We start from the raw sequence: 21471 nt of genomic DNA on the forward strand, positions 1-21471 counted from the left end.
CATTAAGCACATAACACAAGTATATGAATCTTCAACCAAGTTCCAATGAAACTTCATGTGTATTATTTCTTTTCTCCAGATCAACATTAGATCATGTTCTAGTAACATATGAGAGTAACAGAAAATGCAACAGACACATATCAGAAAATGCAACAAAACCAAAAATCAAGAGACAATTGGTTGAACAGAGACATTGTTGAGACGCTCAAGAGCCAAGATAAGAGCCTGAGTACCAAGGTCACCTTCACCATGTGCCTTAAGAGACAAGTAAAGCTGTTGAGCAAGAGCTAATCCAGGCAAAGCCAATCCCATCCTCTGACACTCATTCAAACAAATCCCTAAATCTTTCACAAAGTGATTCACATAAAACCCTGGTTCAAAATCCCTATTCAGAATCCTATCTCCATACAAATCTATAGACTTCGAACCAGCAGCACCAGTAGAGATCGCTTGGAGAAACTTCTTAACATCAAGTCCAGCTTTATGAGCATAGATCAACCCTTCAACAAGCCCTAACATAGTCGAAGCAATTGTAATCTGATTAGCCAATTTCGCAAACTGACCTTTCCCACTTGTTCCCATGAAGTTGACTCTACCCATTAACGAAAACAACGGATCTAAACGTTTCACGGTGGTCTCATCACCTCCGGCGAATATAGATAGCTTAGCATTCTTAGCTCCTAAATCTCCACCTGAGACAGGAGCGTCTATTGAGAAACAGTTCTTAAAGGAAGCAGCTTTAGCTATCTCCTCGGCTAAAGAAGGCTCTGAAGTAGTCATGTCGACGAGGACGCCTCCTTGACTGAGACCGGATAAAGCACCGGACTTTGGATCGAGGAGGACGTGACGGACATCGGAAGGGTAACCAACGATGGTGAAAACGACGTCGGATTGAGCAGCGACTGAGTTTGGTGAGTCTGCTAGTTTAGCACCCATGTCGATGAGTGTCTGAGCTTTGGAGATGGTTCGGTTGAAGACTGTGACGGTGTACCCTGCTTTGATCAAGTGTCCGCACATTGATCTGCCCATGACTCCGGTTCCGATCCATCCGATTTTGGTGTTTGATGGGGTGATTGGATCGGAGGAGATTGCTGAGGAAGCCATTGAGCGACGGAGGAAGAAGGAGGAGACGACGGAGGGGGAAAGAGATCGACGGAGGAGTGGTGGCAGTGGCAGTGGCATTGTTTCTGTGGTGGTCAATGGATTTTAGTAGTTATCGAACGTTGTGGTAACAGACCGTAATTTCGAGTATCTTCTGAGGTCTTTTTCGTCTTTGTTTTAAACGACGTCGTTTATGGTACTCTCGAAATTGATTTGGTTCGGTTAAGCTTGGTTTATATCAATGGCATTTAACAAGGCATGCTGCATGCATGAGCTAAATATAATGGTAAACGTTTTCCCTAAACCTCTTGTTTATTTCTTTATATCTTGTATGCTGTATTAATTAAAAAACTCATTATAAACAAAAACATTAAATCATATAATATCAGAAATTAACCAAATTAAAGTTAAAGCTCATAATCAAATTAAAGTTAAAGCTCATAATCAAAAACTTTATTATCAACGCAAGGAGACCCTTCTCCTTGTTTTCCACCAAAAAAAAAAAAAACTTTATTATCATTCTCACAACAATACCAAGATTGCACATAATTCATGTAAATAGTTTTCAGAATTTTATTAGCTGTATGAATCAAAATTTGATTGCATTGACTTGACTTGTAAGTGCATTGACTGGAGCAATTTCTCTTTGTTTTGTTGGAGTATCCCATCCCTTCCATAAATACATCCCCGTTATAAAAAGTATGGGGCGGACATATATTCCTTGTTCTTTTGCAATCCACACATTCACACTAGGGTATATTTCACCTTGAGGCGTATATAAAGCGTTGAAAAACACATGATGTTTATAGTTTGGTCCCTGAAACAAAAAAAATAATTATTTAATTTTATTGTACAGTCAACAATGTATTGGGTGAATAATTGAATTAATATTAATCAACCAAAATTTTCAATCAATTGAGCATATTCAATATAAAACAAAATGCATTAAAGCAAACCAACAAAAATTGTCTAAAGATTCAGTCAACCTTTTAAGATCAAGAAAAGTTCTAATATTACATATGAAAATATTTATTTTTGGAATGAACTAAAAAATCAAAAGCAGGGATTTATTCTATAAAATCTTTACATGTTTCAATACAAAAAACATATTCCTAATTAAAATATGTAATGGATAATTTAATTTTACCTGCCATAAGTTACACTGATACAAAACAATTGGATAAAGTTTAACTTTAAATCGAAAACTCTCGCCTATGTTAAGATAGGTTGTTGGGAAAACAACATTGTTACCGAGACACTGCACTTTTAGTTTCTTGTGAAACTCAAGCTGATTTACAATTTGGAGATCAAATGTTCTCCCGTAGCTAGAAGGAAACAAGTGTGAATTTATAGAATCAAAAGAAAAGAGGACAAAAAGATAAAAACACATATATTTTCCCATTCTTAAATTTTTATAATAAGCTTCTCTTAGATGATTAAGGATATATATACACATACACATGATCATGGTAACACATATTTTCAGTAATATATTTAAAAAGATATGGTAATTAGTAATTACTAATTTTGCCAAAATTTGAGCAAAATCTAAGTGTTCATATGGTAACATTTGACTGATTTTAATAGTAAAATAAATAACTTATTTTTTTTTTTGGTCAAACTAATAATTTTCATTGAAATTAAGTTTCAAACTCACTCAGAAGAGGAGGAATTACAACCCAAATAGAAGGGAAATACAAGGAAACAAGGCAAGAGGTGCTTACAAAAACTCCAAAAGAAAAGAAACCAGAGATAAATGCAAGATACAGTTTTACAAAGGAAGATACGTGAGATCGAAACATAACAATCCCAACGACTCCATGAGAGACTGTATCCAGTGCAACCCAAAGGGTTACAAGCTCCACAACTAAGGCAGAGGAAGCTAACAACGAGAGGAAGATCCTTGCAAAACCGGTGAAGCTTGATCATCCAAACCGCTCACAAGAGGGACATTCGGGAAGAGAAAGAGGCTGTTGGTGCCAAGATGAGGAAGGCATAGCTCTAAGCGGAGACTGATCTTCCCAAATTACATCGACATAAACAAAGATGTCGATGCTAAAGGTCGGGACAAAGCCCTTAGTAACAGAACAAATCTAATAGAGACCTCAATACAAGGTAAAACGGAGTCACCATTGAGGTGATCCAAGAGAGTCAAATTGCAGTCCAAGAACAAACCAAACTCAATGACTACTTTCCAACAAGGGTCACAGGGCTCACCATCCCATTCAACACAACTAGTTAAGTCTTTCTCTATCTCAGATTTAGAAAGCCAACTAAGTTTAGTAAATGGAAGGCATAAGAGCAAGAAGTCAGAAGCAAACCTTGATGAGACGAGCATCAAGGTTTGCTTCGGAACTGACAACATGAACTGCACACGGCAGTAAGCCATCGTAAGGCAACGCCAAGAGAGGCACTGGCCGTTGACACAAAGGATGGGAGATGAGGATACGACACAAGCACTACCAAAGATTTCAGAACAACAATCTGAGGAAGTAGCGGTGAAGAGAGGAGAAGCGGCGATGACGAGAGGAAGAGCGACGGTGTGGAGAGTCACCGGAGCAAACAGGGGAAAGGTTTAGACGAAAAGGAGGCTAGCGACGACGTCTGAGAGAGAGATTTGTCGGAGAGCAAGCAAACGTGAGAAGGAGGGTCTGGTGGGTCCGGTGGTTCTAGTGGGGTTGGCGGAGACGGAGGCTCCGGTGGCGGGGCTGCAGGAGGCCTCAGACTGAGGAAAGGAACCAAACACATCGGAAGAGTAAGAGAGGAGGTCGAAACCAACAAAGGGGAGAAGGTCATCTCAGGGAAAAGCTCGCCGGAATAGAAACGTCACCGGAAGAAGGAGTCCTGAGAGATCTCGCCTAGTAACCAACCACTATTCAGGACTAAGGGTCGCCGGAAGAGCAACGCCGGTGGGAAGAGCTCATTTCGTCAAAGGCTTGCGGCTCCTTGGGAGATGTGCCTGGGAGAGAATTTTTAGGGCGAACTCCTTCTTTTTCATGTATATTTTGTATTAATATATGTGTTGGGCCATAATAAATAACTTGTCTAAAATAAGAATATGTGTCTTATGTTTTTTTTTCTACAAAATTGTGAGATCAAAGTGAAGATAATTGATTTCCAATAAATTGAAAAAGAATTTAATATATTAAAAGAGAAGTCGAAAGAACTTATCTTAATTTTCTGAAAATCAAATTCTCCTAATTACCCTTAATAAAATTTGCCCCTAAAATTAAAACCTAGAATTATTATTTTTTTGTCATTAATGAAAAATATTATTTTCTCCCATATTTGATATTTCACATCCACAAACACATACCCAAAATACTTAACCAAACACCAGAAACAACCTTGTTTTTAGCCCACAAATATTGTCAATGTTAGCAGGAGCAAAATCAAAAGAAGAAATTAAGAAAATTAAGAGTTTAGCACCCATGTTGAGGAGAGCTTGAGCTTTGGAGATGGTTCGGTTGAAGACTGTGACGGTGTATCCTGCTTTGATCAAGTGTTCGCACATGACTCCGGTTCTGATCCATCCGATTTTGGTGTTTGATGGGGTGATTGGATCGGAGGGGATTGCTGAGGAAGCCATTGAGCGACGGAGGAAGAAGGAGGAGACGAGGGATGGAGCAGCTACTGAGTGTGGTGAGTCTGCGAGTGGTGGCAGTGGCATTGTTTCTGTGGTGGCAACAGACCATAATTTCGGACTCTTCTGAGGAGTGAGGACGTTTTCGTCAAATTCTTCTGTTATAAATGACGTCCTTTTATAGTGATTTGGTTCGTTTAAACTTGGTTTATTAGGCTAAAGCGTGCAATTATATTGCCGAAGACAATTAGACAATCAATGGCATTTAACAAGCCATGCATGAGCTAATAATAATAGTAAACGTTTTAACTTTTAACCTTTATGTTTTGTTAAAAACTTAAAATTAAAAAGTTGTATGTTCAACAGAAATTGAAAAAAAAAAAAGAGAAAAGAAGATATCGATTGGGTTTGGGATTTGATCCAGTATCTGGTTTTGGAATGGGGTATATGGATCAGGATCACTGTTGTTGTTCTCTCTGTATATATCATCTTGAGATATTTGTGGGTTTTCGGAAATTGTCCTAAAGCACAACCTCAACATTGTAAGAATATTTCTGTGTATATCATATTAGTCATATGATCTATATGCGTTCAGCAACTTTTCTATAGTACAATGCTTATTGTTGTAAATTTATATGTATTATCCAATTTAAAGCAGTGGAACAATCCCAAGAATCAGCTCACTCAGAAGTGGCCGTTGGTGATTCGGTGGAGGAGCTTACAAGGAGAAGTATAGAAATAGTCGAACCTCCGTCATTGGCTGCGAGGACTCATGTGGTTGCGAAGGTAAAGTCCGTTGTTGCGAAGGTGAAGCCAAAAAAGTTTTGGTGTTTCTGTTAACAACGAGCATGACTTGACTTGTCGAATGATTTAACGAAAGAATACATATACGTCTTGGTCGTACGTTACGGGAATAAACTATTCATATATGTTCCGATCGATCAATTATCTATTTTGGTTGTGTTTTTGAATATGGAACGATGATAATTGTTTTCTATTGTCTAAATCTTCGTGTCGTGCGTACTTTTTATGTAAACTCCAAAGATATTGGGACGGCAACATTTGATACTGATTGTGATTAATCAAGACGCTCTTATTATTTTAGGAGGAGGATATCGTTGAAAGTGACTTGGTTAGGAATACGTACATATTAACCTCATAGGGTCATAATCCATATTTATGATTCGCCAAAATAATTTAAGACTGCATTCCAAATAACAACGTCTTGAGTAAATTCTTGAGAAAGACGTTGTTGCCGCCTGCAAATTTTGCACATATATATATATATATATATGACCGGAATTAAATTGCACGAAACGGTTATGGTTCGTCGGTGAACAACCTTGAGGGCGACATTGTATCTTACTATTATTTTCTCTACTTTTTGTTTCTCTTAACTTGTAAAAATTTGAGTGTTTGCTGATCCGCTAACATACCAAGTTAACAATTTATTAATCTTATTTATATAATTATATTTTGGGAAATTTCCCAAGTTAATTGTGATGTTACCTATGGATTAGCAAATTCACCTATATAAATTCTTCTCATTATGATAGGAAAATATATACATAGCAGCCATGTTTACATCAACGTGTTTTAAAGTATTCAACATTCAAATGAAAATATATCTAAGAAAAACTTGTAAAATCACCGACACCGTCCCAACCCCAATATTTATACATGTATTCTCAAATTTTGGCATATGTTTTCTTTTGCAATTCAACCCCCACAAAGTGCGTTGGCCTCTAAACGCTCGGCTCGGATCATCTAACCCATCCGTCGTGGTACGGAGACTCCAACGTGTTAGCCATCTTCTTTTGCAGCTTAAGGTTCTTATAAAACTTCTTTATAAACTCTTCGGCGGCTTTATCCACCACATGATCGTGATCACCGCCGTCTTCCAACGGGAACGGCGAATCCGTCACCCTAAGCTGTCTCACCGCCGGAGACATCATCAACGGTGACTCTCTTAGCGCTGCCGCCGCTCCCGTCTTCGTATCATTATCTCCCAACAGCTCAAAAACCTTCTTGACCGCTGCCTCCACTGCATCGTCTTCGTTGTCATAACCGCCGTGGACGCGGCGTTTGCGTTTGCACATAAAGGCTAAAGGGTCGTAGTCACGGACGCGTGTGGAGGAGTTTACGTCAGCACCGCCGGTGGAGCTAGATCGGCGGCGGAGGTTAGTGATGGCTTTGTTGCCTCTCTTAAGCATTAGGTTTAAGTCAAGCATGAGCTTGCTTTTGACTGTACCGGTTTTTAAAACGCAGAAGACGATGCGGACGATTTTCCAAAGCCTTTTGGCTGCGACTTGAGCGTTCTGTTCCATTTCCATGTATAAGCCTCTTTTCGGTGCAGAAACTTCCATTTTTACTATATTTTTTTTGGAGAGAATATGTTTTTTTTTTGTTCTTCTTCTTTTGCTTGTCGTCTCACTCTTGTAAGATTGGATTGTCATTGGAGGGAGTGAGTAGAGGGTATTTAAAGGATAAGGAAAATAATACATATGTAAAAGGATATTTTANTCTATATGCGTTCAGCAACTTTTCTATAGTACAATGCTTATTGTTGTAAATTTATATGTATTATCCAATTTAAAGCAGTGGAACAATCCCAAGAATCAGCTCACTCAGAAGTGGCCGTTGGTGATTCGGTGGAGGAGCTTACAAGGAGAAGTATAGAAATAGTCGAACCTCCGTCATTGGCTGCGAGGACTCATGTGGTTGCGAAGGTAAAGTCCGTTGTTGCGAAGGTGAAGCCAAAAAAGTTTTGGTGTTTCTGTTAACAACGAGCATGACTTGACTTGTCGAATGATTTAACGAAAGAATACATATACGTCTTGGTCGTACGTTACGGGAATAAACTATTCATATATGTTCCGATCGATCAATTATCTATTTTGGTTGTGTTTTTGAATATGGAACGATGATAATTGTTTTCTATTGTCTAAATCTTCGTGTCGTGCGTACTTTTTATGTAAACTCCAAAGATATTGGGACGGCAACATTTGATACTGATTGTGATTAATCAAGACGCTCTTATTATTTTAGGAGGAGGATATCGTTGAAAGTGACTTGGTTAGGAATACGTACATATTAACCTCATAGGGTCATAATCCATATTTATGATTCGCCAAAATAATTTAAGACTGCATTCCAAATAACAACGTCTTGAGTAAATTCTTGAGAAAGACGTTGTTGCCGCCTGCAAATTTTGCACATATATATATATATATATATGACCGGAATTAAATTGCACGAAACGGTTATGGTTCGTCGGTGAACAACCTTGAGGGCGACATTGTATCTTACTATTATTTTCTCTACTTTTTGTTTCTCTTAACTTGTAAAAATTTGAGTGTTTGCTGATCCGCTAACATACCAAGTTAACAATTTATTAATCTTATTTATATAATTATATTTTGGGAAATTTCCCAAGTTAATTGTGATGTTACCTATGGATTAGCAAATTCACCTATATAAATTCTTCTCATTATGATAGGAAAATATATACATAGCAGCCATGTTTACATCAACGTGTTTTAAAGTATTCAACATTCAAATGAAAATATATCTAAGAAAAACTTGTAAAATCACCGACACCGTCCCAACCCCAATATTTATACATGTATTCTCAAATTTTGGCATATGTTTTCTTTTGCAATTCAACCCCCACAAAGTGCGTTGGCCTCTAAACGCTCGGCTCGGATCATCTAACCCATCCGTCGTGGTACGGAGACTCCAACGTGTTAGCCATCTTCTTTTGCAGCTTAAGGTTCTTATAAAACTTCTTTATAAACTCTTCGGCGGCTTTATCCACCACATGATCGTGATCACCGCCGTCTTCCAACGGGAACGGCGAATCCGTCACCCTAAGCTGTCTCACCGCCGGAGACATCATCAACGGTGACTCTCTTAGCGCTGCCGCCGCTCCCGTCTTCGTATCATTATCTCCCAACAGCTCAAAAACCTTCTTGACCGCTGCCTCCACTGCATCGTCTTCGTTGTCATAACCGCCGTGGACGCGGCGTTTGCGTTTGCACATAAAGGCTAAAGGGTCGTAGTCACGGACGCGTGTGGAGGAGTTTACGTCAGCACCGCCGGTGGAGCTAGATCGGCGGCGGAGGTTAGTGATGGCTTTGTTGCCTCTCTTAAGCATTAGGTTTAAGTCAAGCATGAGCTTGCTTTTGACTGTACCGGTTTTTAAAACGCAGAAGACGATGCGGACGATTTTCCAAAGCCTTTTGGCTGCGACTTGAGCGTTCTGTTCCATTTCCATGTATAAGCCTCTTTTCGGTGCAGAAACTTCCATTTTTACTATATTTTTTTTGGAGAGAATATGTTTTTTTTTTGTTCTTCTTCTTTTGCTTGTCGTCTCACTCTTGTAAGATTGGATTGTCATTGGAGGGAGTGAGTAGAGGGTATTTAAAGGATAAGGAAAATAATACATATGTAAAAGGATATTTTAAATAAATAAAAAATTTCTAAAGAGAACTAACCTAAAACCACAACTTTAGGGGAAAAGATATTTCTTTCTTATTAAGAGGTTGGAGTAGTCGCCAACAAAGAAGACTTCTTTGTACGTATGGCAAAAAAAGAAGAAGAGAAGAAGAAGTCCTCTTTGTATGATTTAATTGCTTTATTTCTTCCTTTTTTTCCATTTTTTATATTAGAACTAAGCTATCCACAAATCGTAACACATATATACATATCTAACCGTTAGATGATGGAAACGAAATTTAGAACAAAAGGAGCTTTAACTCTAGAGTAAGCAACCGTATTGTAGCTATGGTGGTTAGGATGTTTCAAAAGTGGCTGATAGATAATAATGATAATTAATAATCATAGAGTAAGAATTAAGTAAACCAAATTTCATTCGTGAGCTTGCCTCATGAGTACCGAATTTGGCAGGCTGATTTACGAGATTGCGAGCCGGTTAGTGAGTTTAATGTGCTTACAACAAAATCATATTATTTAACAACTTTTTTGGTTCAAAATTAAAGAAAAATATCGTTTGCTCAAATTTTTTGTTTCCTTACCACTAAAATAGACTAATGTTAACATTTTTTTTTTGAACAAAGACTAATGTTAACAAATACAAATATTTAGTCAATAAATAGAAACCCACGTATAGTTCAAGAACTAGAAATATTACGCGTTCGTACGAGTTAGATTTTTGAATTATGTATTGCAGTTCTAGACATGCAAGTCGATATCATATGTCGAAATGGAAATTTGTTCAGCTTTGTTACCACTAATAAAAGTTATAACATGGCCGGAACCAACGAATATAGATTCGTTATAGATTTGCACTTGCTTATATTATTTATATATGTATTTGCATGCTGTGTTTGAACTTAGGATTTGCACTTGCTTATATATATATGATATAGGATTTGCACTTGCTTATATATATAGGATTTGCACTTGCTAATATAGATTAGCACTTGCTTATATATATATGATATAAAATGCTAAACATGTCACCTGAAGTTAACAAACAGAAAAAAAAAGTTAATGTTTTTCTTCATATATACGTTTATCATTTTGAAATTATTAATGTATAGATATATAATTTTTTTTGGTAACAGAAAAGCAAACATTTTGAAATATATATATTAACTATTAAGAAAAACTAAAAGATAACCTGATTTCACTAAGATACTCTAAAGATATTGCGATTATAACATCACGTCCAAATCAAATCAAATACAACATTAACTATGATTAGATTGTCCCTAAGTGTGTATATGTTCTTCAAAGCTTTCTATAAACTAATTGGATATATTAGTTGAGTCATGTCTTAAAAGTTGATAGCAAATTTAGACCGTTGCCGTAGCCACTAAGGCGATCCAACAAATTAAAGGAAATGTCATCTTCGTACGTGGCGATTAACATTTACTTTGTTGTCGTTTAGAAAATTTTATACGTGTTACTTCACAAATGGACCCCCTCAGAAATGAATAATTTTAAATAATATCTTATACCTTCAAATGGAATCTACACTAATAACCACAAGCTCTAACCAAAAGGCCTTTTAGTCTATTTTCAAAGTTTTTGATAAATCTACTAACGTTTTTTCTTCTTCCTTAATAAATCTACTAACGTTTGTTGGTCCATATCTTTTTTCATATAGAAGTTTGGGTCAGCTTTGCGAATGAATATAACTTCTACCGCAGAGTTCAAACTTCAAACTCATCACCTAGTGCATCTTCACATGGTAGAAAACAATCCTTCAAAAAAAAAAAGAAATCAACAATTGAACAACACCTAAAACCATTTATGAACCAAGACTGTCGAAACCGAACTGAAGAGATATTTTTACTCTTCGTTCGGAGAGAGCAACACCTAAAAATTATGGTGCAAATAAAATTGAATAAGGCCGTCAAAGATTTGTACCACTTTTCATTTGTCCCCTTTTAGATTATGATATATCTAATGTCCTTGATTGATTAGTCAAGATAAAAATGGTACAACCTTAGCCATAAGTTCTATAACAGTTAAAAAAATTCGATCACACACGATATAATGAATAGTCTCATGACATGCTATATTCCATTTGTAAAAAGTCACCATGAAATGTCATCTAATCATATTCAATACGAAATACCTAGGTGTTCGACCAATAATTTAGGCGTTTTGCTTTCTATCTTACTGTGAAACTTTTTTCTAGATCCGGCCATGAATTTTGCTTTAGGTAATAGTACTACGTACTGCCATAGTAGCCAGTAGCCACAAAACTGAATCGAAAACGACATCCCGTGTCCGTCGGGAGGGACGAATATTACGTGGAAGGGTAATGCAGTTTTTAACTATAAACTAATTATTGGCGAAAACGACGCTCCAATTCCATTTCATTCACAAAACCATTTTTCTAACCATATACACAATCTATTTTTTTTGAATTTAATGTTAAATTATATTCAAAAACAAAAATATTTTGGTACAACTAGGCAGCAGTTTATTTAAAAACTTAAAACAGAGTTCAAAAGACAGTCAAATCAATATCTAGTGCTAAGCCATGAGAGTAAACCATTTGCATATCGTTGATCCCCCAGGAGGCCAATAGCCAAAAGTTGTGTTCTCATCTGTTTGTCGATATGGTGAATGAGGTATGATGCAGGTTTCGGTGTTTTCCCATGCTTCCGACCGTTGCGTTCTTGCCAAATCGTGTAGACCGTTAACTGCAGAACAAAGCAAGCAAGATAACCAGATGTCTGATCCCTCCAGTTGCTACAAGCGGAGACAATTGTCGAGTTCCAGCTGGTGGAGAAACGCGACTTGTAGACATTCTTTGCCACGTTTGTCCATGTCTCCAAGCAAAACGTACATGAGAAGAATAAATGATCACGAGATTCAAGGGAATTATTGAACACAATCGCCACTATGAGCTGTGGACCATTGTGCAGTGCGATCCCCAATGGAAAGCCTGTTAAAGACAGCCAACCAAGTGCAGAATGAGTGTTTTGGCGTGGCGTGAGTGAACCAACCAGAACGATACCATGGAACCCCGTCAGAAGCGGATCGAATCTGATGCCATGTTTCCTTTGTTGAAAAACTTGGGTGAAATTTATCATTTTTACCTTTCCAAAGAACAACATCAGTACGAGAGTTGGAGAGATCCCACTGCATTGAGAGTTCTTTTTCAATTTGAGTAAGTTGTTGCAGGCGGTATCTCCATCGGTGCCGTCTACCCCACGCATCATCGACAGTCATGTGTGTACTTATCCCCATGTCAATGCTTCCTCTCTTCCCTACCACATCAACCAACCGACCAAGACTCGACCAGTTATCAAACCAGAAGGAAGTGCGGAGCCCATTATTTACTTCGTTTCGACATAAAGGTGCTGCAACTGGCCTGAACTTCAGTAGTTTCCTCCACATCCAAGAACCAGCGGATGTAGCTTTCACACACCAAAAGTTTTCCTGTTTGAGAAGATATGTGTCCACCCATTTGACCCACAGAGACTCCCCTGAAGAAACGATACGCTAGATCAACTTTAAGCAACAAACAACATTCATCTCCTTTAATGACCGTAATCCCAGTCCACCTTCTTTTGTAGGTGTGCAGATAGTTCCCCATGCGACCTTAGCTTTGTGAGGGTTTAAATCTGGGCCTGACCAAAGAAAAGCAGAACATAATTGATCTATCTCAGTTATACAATGTCGAGGGAGCCTAAATGCTGAGAGCCAAAAGTTACATAAACTCCAAAGCACCGAGTGAATCAGATTTAGACGGCCTGCAAACGAGAGAAAACGGGCTGTCCAGGAGCCAGTTTTCTTCTTTAAATGTTCAAGTAGTGGTCAGTAGTCGGATGAAGTGAGACGTTTGGTAACCAAAGGCAAGCCTAAGTACCGAACCGGTAACTGACCTACCGCAAAACCGAAACTTCTTTGAATCTCTTGACAATCTAACTCCGAAAGACCACCTAAGTAGATTGTGGATTTCTCCATGCTTATTTTCAGGCCAGATCGCTTAGCAAAACAGTCAAACACTTCTACAATTCCCTGTATAAATCGCACATTACCATCAGAGAGGACCATAAGGTCATCCGCAAAACTTAAATGAGTGACACCAAGCTGCTGACATTGTGGATGGTAACCAAACTGTGTTCCCGCTGCTCTATCCAACATCTTGGAGAGAACATCCATAACAATAACAAACAAGTAGGGAGAGAGAGAGCATCCCTATCGTAACCCTCGAGCATTTTGGAAATAACCCGCTAGTTCCCCATTGACTTGAACAGAGAATGAAGCACAAATTCAGATGGGAGATTCAAAGCAGAGAGCACATTCTTAAGAAAAGGGCATTGAACCGAATCAAATGCCTTCGAGATATAGATTTTGATGGCACACCTACTGGATATTGTATCTTTGTGGTAGTCCTTGACTAATTCAGTGGCAAGGAGAACATTCTCGATCAGGAGGCGTTCCTTAACAGAAGCCGACTGATTATAAGCAATACACTTAGGGAGGAGTACCTTGAGGCGGTTTGCTAATATTTTAGAGATCACTTTGTAAATCACGTTACAACATGATATTGGCCTATAGTCTTTCATTTCCTTTGCCTCCATCTTCTTAGGATTTAGAGCAAGGATAGTAGCATTTGCACCTTTAGGTAAAAAACCTTTGACAAAAAAGGATTGGACTGCAATTACAAACTCCTCACCAATTATATCCCAAGCTGCTTTATAAATTCTGCAGTAAATCCATCCGGACCCGGTGACTTATCCGATGGCATAGAAAACAGAACCATTTTGATCTCATCCACTAAGACCGGTCTAGTAAGATTGTTTTGCTCCTCCACTGAACATCTAAACGGCATGAGATCCTGCAGTTCCTCCACCGTAGCTCCTTCAAACTCTGGCGGAATGAACTGAAGAAAATCTCTAAAATGGCGTTCTGCTTCCTTCTAAATCTCTTCTATATCAGAAACGACACTACCATCAGGTGTCTGAATCTCCCGAATCATATTTTGTGCCACTCTCGTCTGAACTGCACGATGGAAAGACTTGTTATTATGGTCACCCACTTTTAAACCAGCAAGGAAACACCAACGGTCATATGCCACTTTTTCTGCGAGCAGTGCATCTGCAGAAGGATTTGATAATATTGATTCCTGTTTCGTAGAAAGTGTAATATATGCCTCTTTTTTTCTACACACCAAGTGGTTTATCTTGTCACGAGCCAGACATCGAAGTTTCGACTTAAGGGCCTTGAGTTTTTTAGTAAACCGAAACAGAGAGGATGTAGACATGTGAATAGCTTCAGTGCCACCCCAAAAATCATCCACCACAGGTTTAAACTCACTCACCTCAGCCATTGCATTAACGAACTTAAACGGCTTACGACTTCGTCTAGATGCAACTTGTGGAATAATGTTTATCCTGCAGCGAGAATGATATGAACATCCACCAGCATCAAAAACATTATAGGCCATCGGATATGAAGCGATCCAATCCTCATTCATCAGAACACGATCCAAATTTTTGGAGATGAGATCATTCTCCCTTTTGTTACACCAAGTAAATATTGGACCATGAGAGGCCAAATCGGCGAGAGAGAAATAGTTCACCACCAACTGAAAATCCCTCATGCCCTCTGTAACACCTGGACTATCATCACCATGAGAATGTTCCTCAACAGCCAAAGTTTCATTAAAATCTCCAAAGATAAGCCAAGGCTTATCTCTCATCATCGGAGAGTCCTTGTGGTTACGTAAATCCTCCCACAAGACCTTCCTTTCTTCCATCAAATTAGAGCCATAGACAAAAGAACAAAAGAACTCCTCTGCCCCTTCTAATTTGATCAGACACGTGATAAGTTGGCTACTCTTGAACACGGGAGTAAGCCTAACATTATGACGCCACACCACCCACAAACGCCCTCGAGTACTATGCTCATAGTTCGTTAGTAGTGACCAATCTCTAAACAACTTCACACCCAACCACTGAGCCTTACGCTCCTTCACTCTAGTTTCGATAAGACAGCCAAACTGAAAATTTTGATCATCAACCCATTTCTTGATAATGGAATGTTTAGAAGTTCTATTTAAACCGCGAACATTCCAAAAGAACCCAGACATTAAGATCGCTTCGAAGAGGTCCTTTTACTCTGATCCCTAGATGTGACACTAGGTTGTTGAGTAGAAGGATTTGAAAGCACTTTGTGTGCTGTTTTGGAGCCACGAGGCAGCGATGGACGTAACGGTGGAATGAGAGACGTCCCCAAAAGTTTCTCTTGTTGCGAGTGCATATCACCCACAACCTCATCCGAAGTAGAGACCGCGTCACCCTGAGTAGAATCAGTGTCAGTCTCCGAGGCATCCTCTGGAACTTCCCCTTTTTCACTAAGTGTAGAGAAGGCATTGGACAGAATAGAAATGCTCTCATTTGTCACTCTGCTACCTGGTTTTTCCCAGGATTCCTAACTGATTTTGGAGTTTGCCAGTCCGCCTCTTTAGCAGGCTCTCGCATTTGCTCCTCGTTAGCATTGTTAGATTCCAGGATGTGCACTTTAGTAGGAGTCGTCTGCTTATCCCCGTTATCAGAAGAGACACCAGCTTGGGGCGTTGGTGATGTCATATGTTCTGATTCATGAGCAATAGCAGAGGTAGAGGGATCAAGCTCTTGCAGAGGTTTCGCTAAACAAGTATCCTTTAAATGGCCCCACTTGCCACAGCCAACACACTTCGGAGGTAGCCAAAGGTAAGCATATTTGATAACAACATCAAGTTCCCCCCCTTCCTCTCCCATAAAAACAAAATCTTTAGGTAGAGGTTTTGTTAAATCTGCCTCCACCAGAATCTGAGCAACCTCAAAGCTAGTACAAGTATCAGATTTCGGGTGCAACCGAAACGGTTTACCAACAACACTTGCCAGGAACTGCAGACCTTTATTAGTAAACAGAGAAGGAGGCACATCAGATAATGTGACTCATAAAGGGATCGACTTCAGAGCAAGCTGAGTTTCCTCCTCAAACGGAGACCATTTTGAAACCACCATTGGAGTATCCATTATATTCCACATGCCCCTGTTTAAGACCCTTCTACGCATACTCTCACTTCTGATTCGAAACTTTACAGTCGTGTCATTCACCTCATACACATCAATCAGAGTTAAAGTATCATCCAGTCGCCAAATTTTGTTAACAATCATGTGTATCTTACCCACATGTGGAGCCTTTGTGCTCAAAAACTTACCAATGATAAAATCCTCCCAAAGAGGTTTCGCTTCACATAAAACCTCCTTCGGGACAATCACTCTCTGTTGCCCATCAACCTCCACGACGTGAAACTTTTGCTGAAAAAACGTGTTTACGAGTAACGTTTGCGTAAGACCGCTTAGCCTGTGGGATTACCTCCACATCACGCTGCTTAGACTCTGTGCTCTGGTCTGAATTGATCTCAACAAGTGCTTTCTGCGAAACCGATGCACCAACCTCAATAGCGGCCCCCTCTACCATTGTACCATTATCCCCCAACACCAGATCTACTCCTCCGAGAACCGGAAAAGCCGCCGGCGACATTAATCTTGGGTAGAAAATTAGAAACTCTAAATCGTTTTTTTGGTCGCCCTCCACGTCAGCTTTTTTTTGCATAGAAAGTCAAAACCGCGTATATAACATATATACATAATCTATACCGCGTATATACCACATACATAATCTAACTTGCTATATAAATAAATTTCTAACTTGCTATTTTTTTATCTGATCACATCCATAAGGCTAAATAATTTTCTGACTTCCTATATTTTTTCTATAATCCTTGTTTTGAAAACTAGTCTTTGCTAGTTTTCTTTTTATCAAAAAGAGAAAACCACTCTTTGATTTTTATTAATTTGTTTTAATTTGTACGTTTTAATCCTTTAATTATTATATTATTAATCATTACTATTTTTTTTTTAATAATGTTTCATTTTCGGAATTTTCATAAAGGAGCTTTCGAAATGGGCCATGAACATTAGAGCTTAGACGTGAAGGCATCTAAGCCAATTATAGCCACCTGTGCGTGTCCATTAACTAAGCTATTAATATGGAGAATTCCTTAAGCTATTTATGTATATATCATGATGATTTGTGGTACTATATGATACTATATATATTTTTTTCTTAACTGAAAGTATTGTAGTCTTTAAATTAAACGTTGAGTTCTTTCTTTGCTTTTGTTCTCTTTTATTGTTGGTCTGCTTTTATTGGGTGGAAAGATTCTGTATTTTCTGTGAAGTAATGGTGTTTTAATTTTGTCATCGTTCTACATAATAATGTTATCTATTTGATCAATATAATAATTTGTTGTTGGATCGGGTGTTATGGATAAATCCCATTATCCACTATATTATGTTCCTCAATTATATGATCCACTGCAAAAGAGAAAGTATATATCAATCATATAAACTATAGTATATGTGTTTTTTTTTTGTTTGGTATTGAATGTTTTGGTTTTTCAATTCGACTTTTCTTTATAATTTGTTCAGTTCCACATAAACTGGTTTCAAATATAAGTCAAGTTAAGGCATGAACCACGACACTAATTGCAGTCGAAAGTGCAACAGCTGCTGCAACGTTAATACGTTATCTTAAGAAAATAAGCGCGTGAAGCGATTATTGGAGACCAAGATAACGATTTTTGTTGGGGTTTCGCTATGGGCCGACTTTGTTGTATTGGTTTTTTTTTTTTTAACTTTTCAATTAAATGTTAACTTTGTTATTCAAAGTCAAAAACAGTTTTTTAAATGAACGCACGTTTACGAGAAAATGCTACACCAATTTAACATGAAAATAAAGACAACATCGGTAATTACATTCCATGCCAGTTTGACCATTAGTTTGCGATGTTACACTTGTGAATTGTGATATAAATAATACAACCCCTTAACAGTTTACTTCACCATAACTAAAGTCCAAAGCTTTAGTTTCCAAACCAAAAATCAAGCCATGGACGCGAAGAACTCCAAACCTGATGCAGCCAAGAATTTCGGTACGAGCGGCGGAAGCGGTGGTTCCGGTAGCGTTTTCGTTGTGGGTAAAACGATGGTTGCACCTGGATCTTGTGGAGATCAACACATATCGAGGGATGTTTTTGAGAGCAACCCTAAGAAGTTCTTTAATGATCTTCACACCAAAGAGAAGATCACCAAAGAGAAGATCTTCACACCAAAGAGAAGTGAATCTTTATTTAAGTGACGAATTATATGGTCAAAGTGATAACATTTTGTTTCTTATTTCCTTCTTGTTATAAGTGAGAACATCCTCCGATCCAGTTCACCCATGAAGTGAAGTACAATAATTATCAATAAATATGATTCACAAATTCTGAGCTTTTTTTTTTAGTGATTTTTTTTCTATTCAGGTTATTATAATTACGTTCTTTTACATAAATTAAGAACTACACATGAAAAAGGCGAATGAAAAAATCCTCATAACTTAAATTGATATTTTCACCATATTTTCTGGCATTTTTTTTTTTTTTTGGACAAACATATGTTTCATTCATTCAAATCAAATCAAGGTACAAGGTGGAGATCCAAAGATCCCAAAGTTTAAAGAGTTATAAGAGTAGGTATTCCCCAATACCATAAACAAAAAAATAAAAGACTTCGAAATGAACACCATGAGAGCTATAGAGCAAATGCAGTGAAGCAGATAGAAACATGGGAGATCATGGATACTCGAAAGATCATCATCGAGTGAAATGATGACAGAATTGTCAAGGTCAAAAAGGGGCGTAGACGCACTACAAGAAACGAGGCTTATAGCATCACTAATATTACGTCAACAAATTAAACGACTTCATTTTGAATCACTTAATAAATAGTGATGCTAAATATGTGGTTTAGTGACGTTTAAAATAATTGAGGTAAGTAGCGGCTGATTTGACGTCAGTTACATAAAATTGACGTAATCATTTACTATTTAGGGTCAGTTAAATAAAATTTGACGTGAATCCATATTAGTTTACGTCACTTAGAAACAAATCAACACAAATATATAAATTTGCATCAGTTAAATAATTGATATATCTGGTAAACTTTTTAATATCAATAGAAAAACGATGTAAACATAGTTTCAATTTTTAAAACTGATACATAATTTGATGCCACTTAATCTGAATTCGTGTCCTTTATAATCGTCGACATATACAATTAATTAACGAAAATTGGTTATTCATAGACATGTAATCTATTTAATTATTCATAAGAAATTTCATCACAAATAGAGATATACTATGATGACGAAAGTCTTATATAAAGTTTAATTGTGTCAATTGGTAGAGATACTCATATCCAATGTGATAGACTGGGTTCGATACCTAAATCCAATTTCATCATATATTTTATTTTCCAATTTGTTTTCTCTAATGAGGGACAAAACTGTCATCTCCTCGTCACCACCTTCATTAACCTGTCTGCAACTCGTCTTCTCCTAAAAAACCTTGCCGCTTCCATTTTTTTTTTTTTTTTGTAAAAAGCCGCTTCCAATTTTAAGCATTTTATATCAATAATTATTCGCTCTATGTATTTTTTGCTAGTTTTGGATAAATTTCAGAGCTGTAGTGTCACGAACAGCTGCCCAGATGAATTGCATGTGTTGGTAATGTATTTTCGAGCGCATAATCCCCACAGATGCGGCCACGTTTGGAATATGGATTCATCACATTTTTCTGTTTAACTTATATCAATTCCTTAAATATATTTTAGCTCTAAAAATTAATTTTATTTTATTCATTTACATTGGTTATTTTCAATTGTGTGCGGTTATTTAGCTTCGTTTGATATATTTTTTAAACAAACATATATATAAATGACGATCTTTTGATAAACATTAATCTTTTCCCCGATCTTTTTATATTCCCGCTATGAATTTTTTTTTGGGTCTTCTGAAGCGGGAGTATACCACGATCGAAGGATTTATTAGTTGGTCATGATTTGTTCACAATATTATTTTCACTAAGGTTTCTACAGCTTTCTGGGAGAAGGAGAGAAAAAAATCTGAAAGCCAACTGCAAACAAGGTAACTACTAGATGGAAGAAAAATAATTCTGCAAGTAATGAGCAAGCTGGATCAGAAAAGAAAAGGAAACAACTACCTGCAAAGGTTTTGCGTTATTTCCCTTTGAAACCACGTCTACAGCGCTTGTTTATGTCGTCAAAAACTGCTACTGACATGAGATGGCATGCAACTGATAGTAACAATGATGGTAAGCTTAGACATCCCAGAGATGGAGAGGCTTGGAAAGCATTTGATCTACAATATCCTGAATTTGCATGTGACCCAAGAAATGTTCGACTTGGCTTGGCTTCTGATGGTTTTAATCCATTTGGTACAATGAGTACAAGTTATAGCATTTGGCCAGTGATCTTATTTCCGTATAACTTTCCCCCGTGGATATGTATGAATCAAACATCAATGATCCTGTCTATGATTATTCCTGGAAAGCAAATGCCTGGCAATGATATTGATGTCTATTTGCAGCCACTTGTCAAAGAGTTGAAAGAATTGTGGTTTGATGGGATCAAGACTCTAGACGCTTCCTCAAATCAGATGTTTGACATGCAAGCAGCCATTATGTGGACAGTTAGTGACTTTCCTGGACTTGGAAATTTGTCTGGTTGGAACACATATACAGCATTAGCATGTCCAAGTTGTAACTATGATGCCAACGGTCGACGGTTACGCCATGGGAAAAAGCATTGTTTTATGGGTCATCGTCGTTTTCTTCCTTTAGATCATAGTTATCGGCACAATATGGCTGATTTTGATGGAACAATAGATACCCGATCTCCACCAATTACACCATCAGGTTCTATAGTACTGCATCAACTTGAAAACGTGAATGTTACTTTTGGCAAGAGAGTTAGTCAAGTTGGGAGAAAGAGAGATCGAAGTGACATCCAAAGACGTGATGGTCAACAATGGAAGAAACGGAGTATACTTTTTGACTTGCCTTATTGGAAATATGTTATGATACGACACAATTTGGATGTCATGCACATAGAGAAGAATGTGTTGGACAATTTAGTCAACACAGTTTTGGATGATAAAAGCAAGTCAAAAGATAATCTTAGTGCTAGAAAAGATCTTCGGGAGCTTGGTATACGTCCTGATTTGTGGCCTGATGATAATGAGAAGTATCAGGCAGCGTGTTTTACTCTGAGTAATCATGAAAAAGACATTTTTCTAAATGTTTTGAAAAATGTGAAATTTCCTGATGGTTATGCTTCCAATATTTCAACGTGTGTTGATCTTAATAACAAAAAGTTATCTGGCTTAAAAAGTCACGACTGTCA

The 21471-nt window shown here is 37.7% G+C and overlaps 5 protein-coding genes across 5 annotated transcripts in view; 2 read left to right on the forward strand and 3 right to left on the reverse strand.

Annotated features, from left to right (window-relative positions):
- LOC104721957 (probable 3-hydroxyisobutyrate dehydrogenase-like 1, mitochondrial) lies at nucleotides 25-1205 on the reverse strand. The gene has a single exon (XM_010440034.2). It carries the CDS (start codon nucleotides 1180-1182, stop codon nucleotides 166-168), a length of 1017 nt encoding a protein of 338 aa, XP_010438336.1. The 5' UTR covers nucleotides 1183-1205; the 3' UTR covers nucleotides 25-165.
- On the reverse strand, nucleotides 6201-7200 carry LOC104721961. Its single transcript, XM_019232235.1, has one exon. It carries the CDS (start codon nucleotides 7186-7188, stop codon nucleotides 6448-6450), a length of 741 nt encoding a protein of 246 aa, XP_019087780.1. The 5' UTR covers nucleotides 7189-7200; the 3' UTR covers nucleotides 6201-6447.
- On the reverse strand, nucleotides 8144-9184 carry LOC104721959. The gene has a single exon (XM_010440036.2). The coding sequence runs from the start codon at nucleotides 9129-9131 to the stop codon at nucleotides 8391-8393; it is 741 nt and encodes a 246-aa protein (XP_010438338.1). The 5' UTR covers nucleotides 9132-9184; the 3' UTR covers nucleotides 8144-8390.
- Nucleotides 17099-17232, forward strand: LOC109127233 (the record flags this gene model as incomplete). Its single annotated transcript, XM_019231770.1, is given in 2 exon segments — nucleotides 17099-17144; nucleotides 17147-17232. Coding segments are annotated over 2 exon segments (132 nt in total), but the record flags the coding sequence as incomplete, so codon positions are not given.
- The window catches only part of LOC104721962, a 7319-nt gene continuing 5318 nt past the window's right edge, over nucleotides 19471-21471 (forward strand). The window contains exon 1 of the mRNA XM_010440038.2: nucleotides 19471-20194. The gene's annotated coding sequence lies outside the window, so the exon portion shown is untranslated. The remainder of the gene's footprint in view (nucleotides 20195-21471) is intronic.

The sequence above is a fragment of the Camelina sativa genome, chromosome 11 (genome assembly GCF_000633955.1).
Source record: "Camelina sativa cultivar DH55 chromosome 11, Cs, whole genome shotgun sequence".
Classification (NCBI taxonomy): Eukaryota; Viridiplantae; Streptophyta; class Magnoliopsida; order Brassicales; family Brassicaceae; genus Camelina; species Camelina sativa.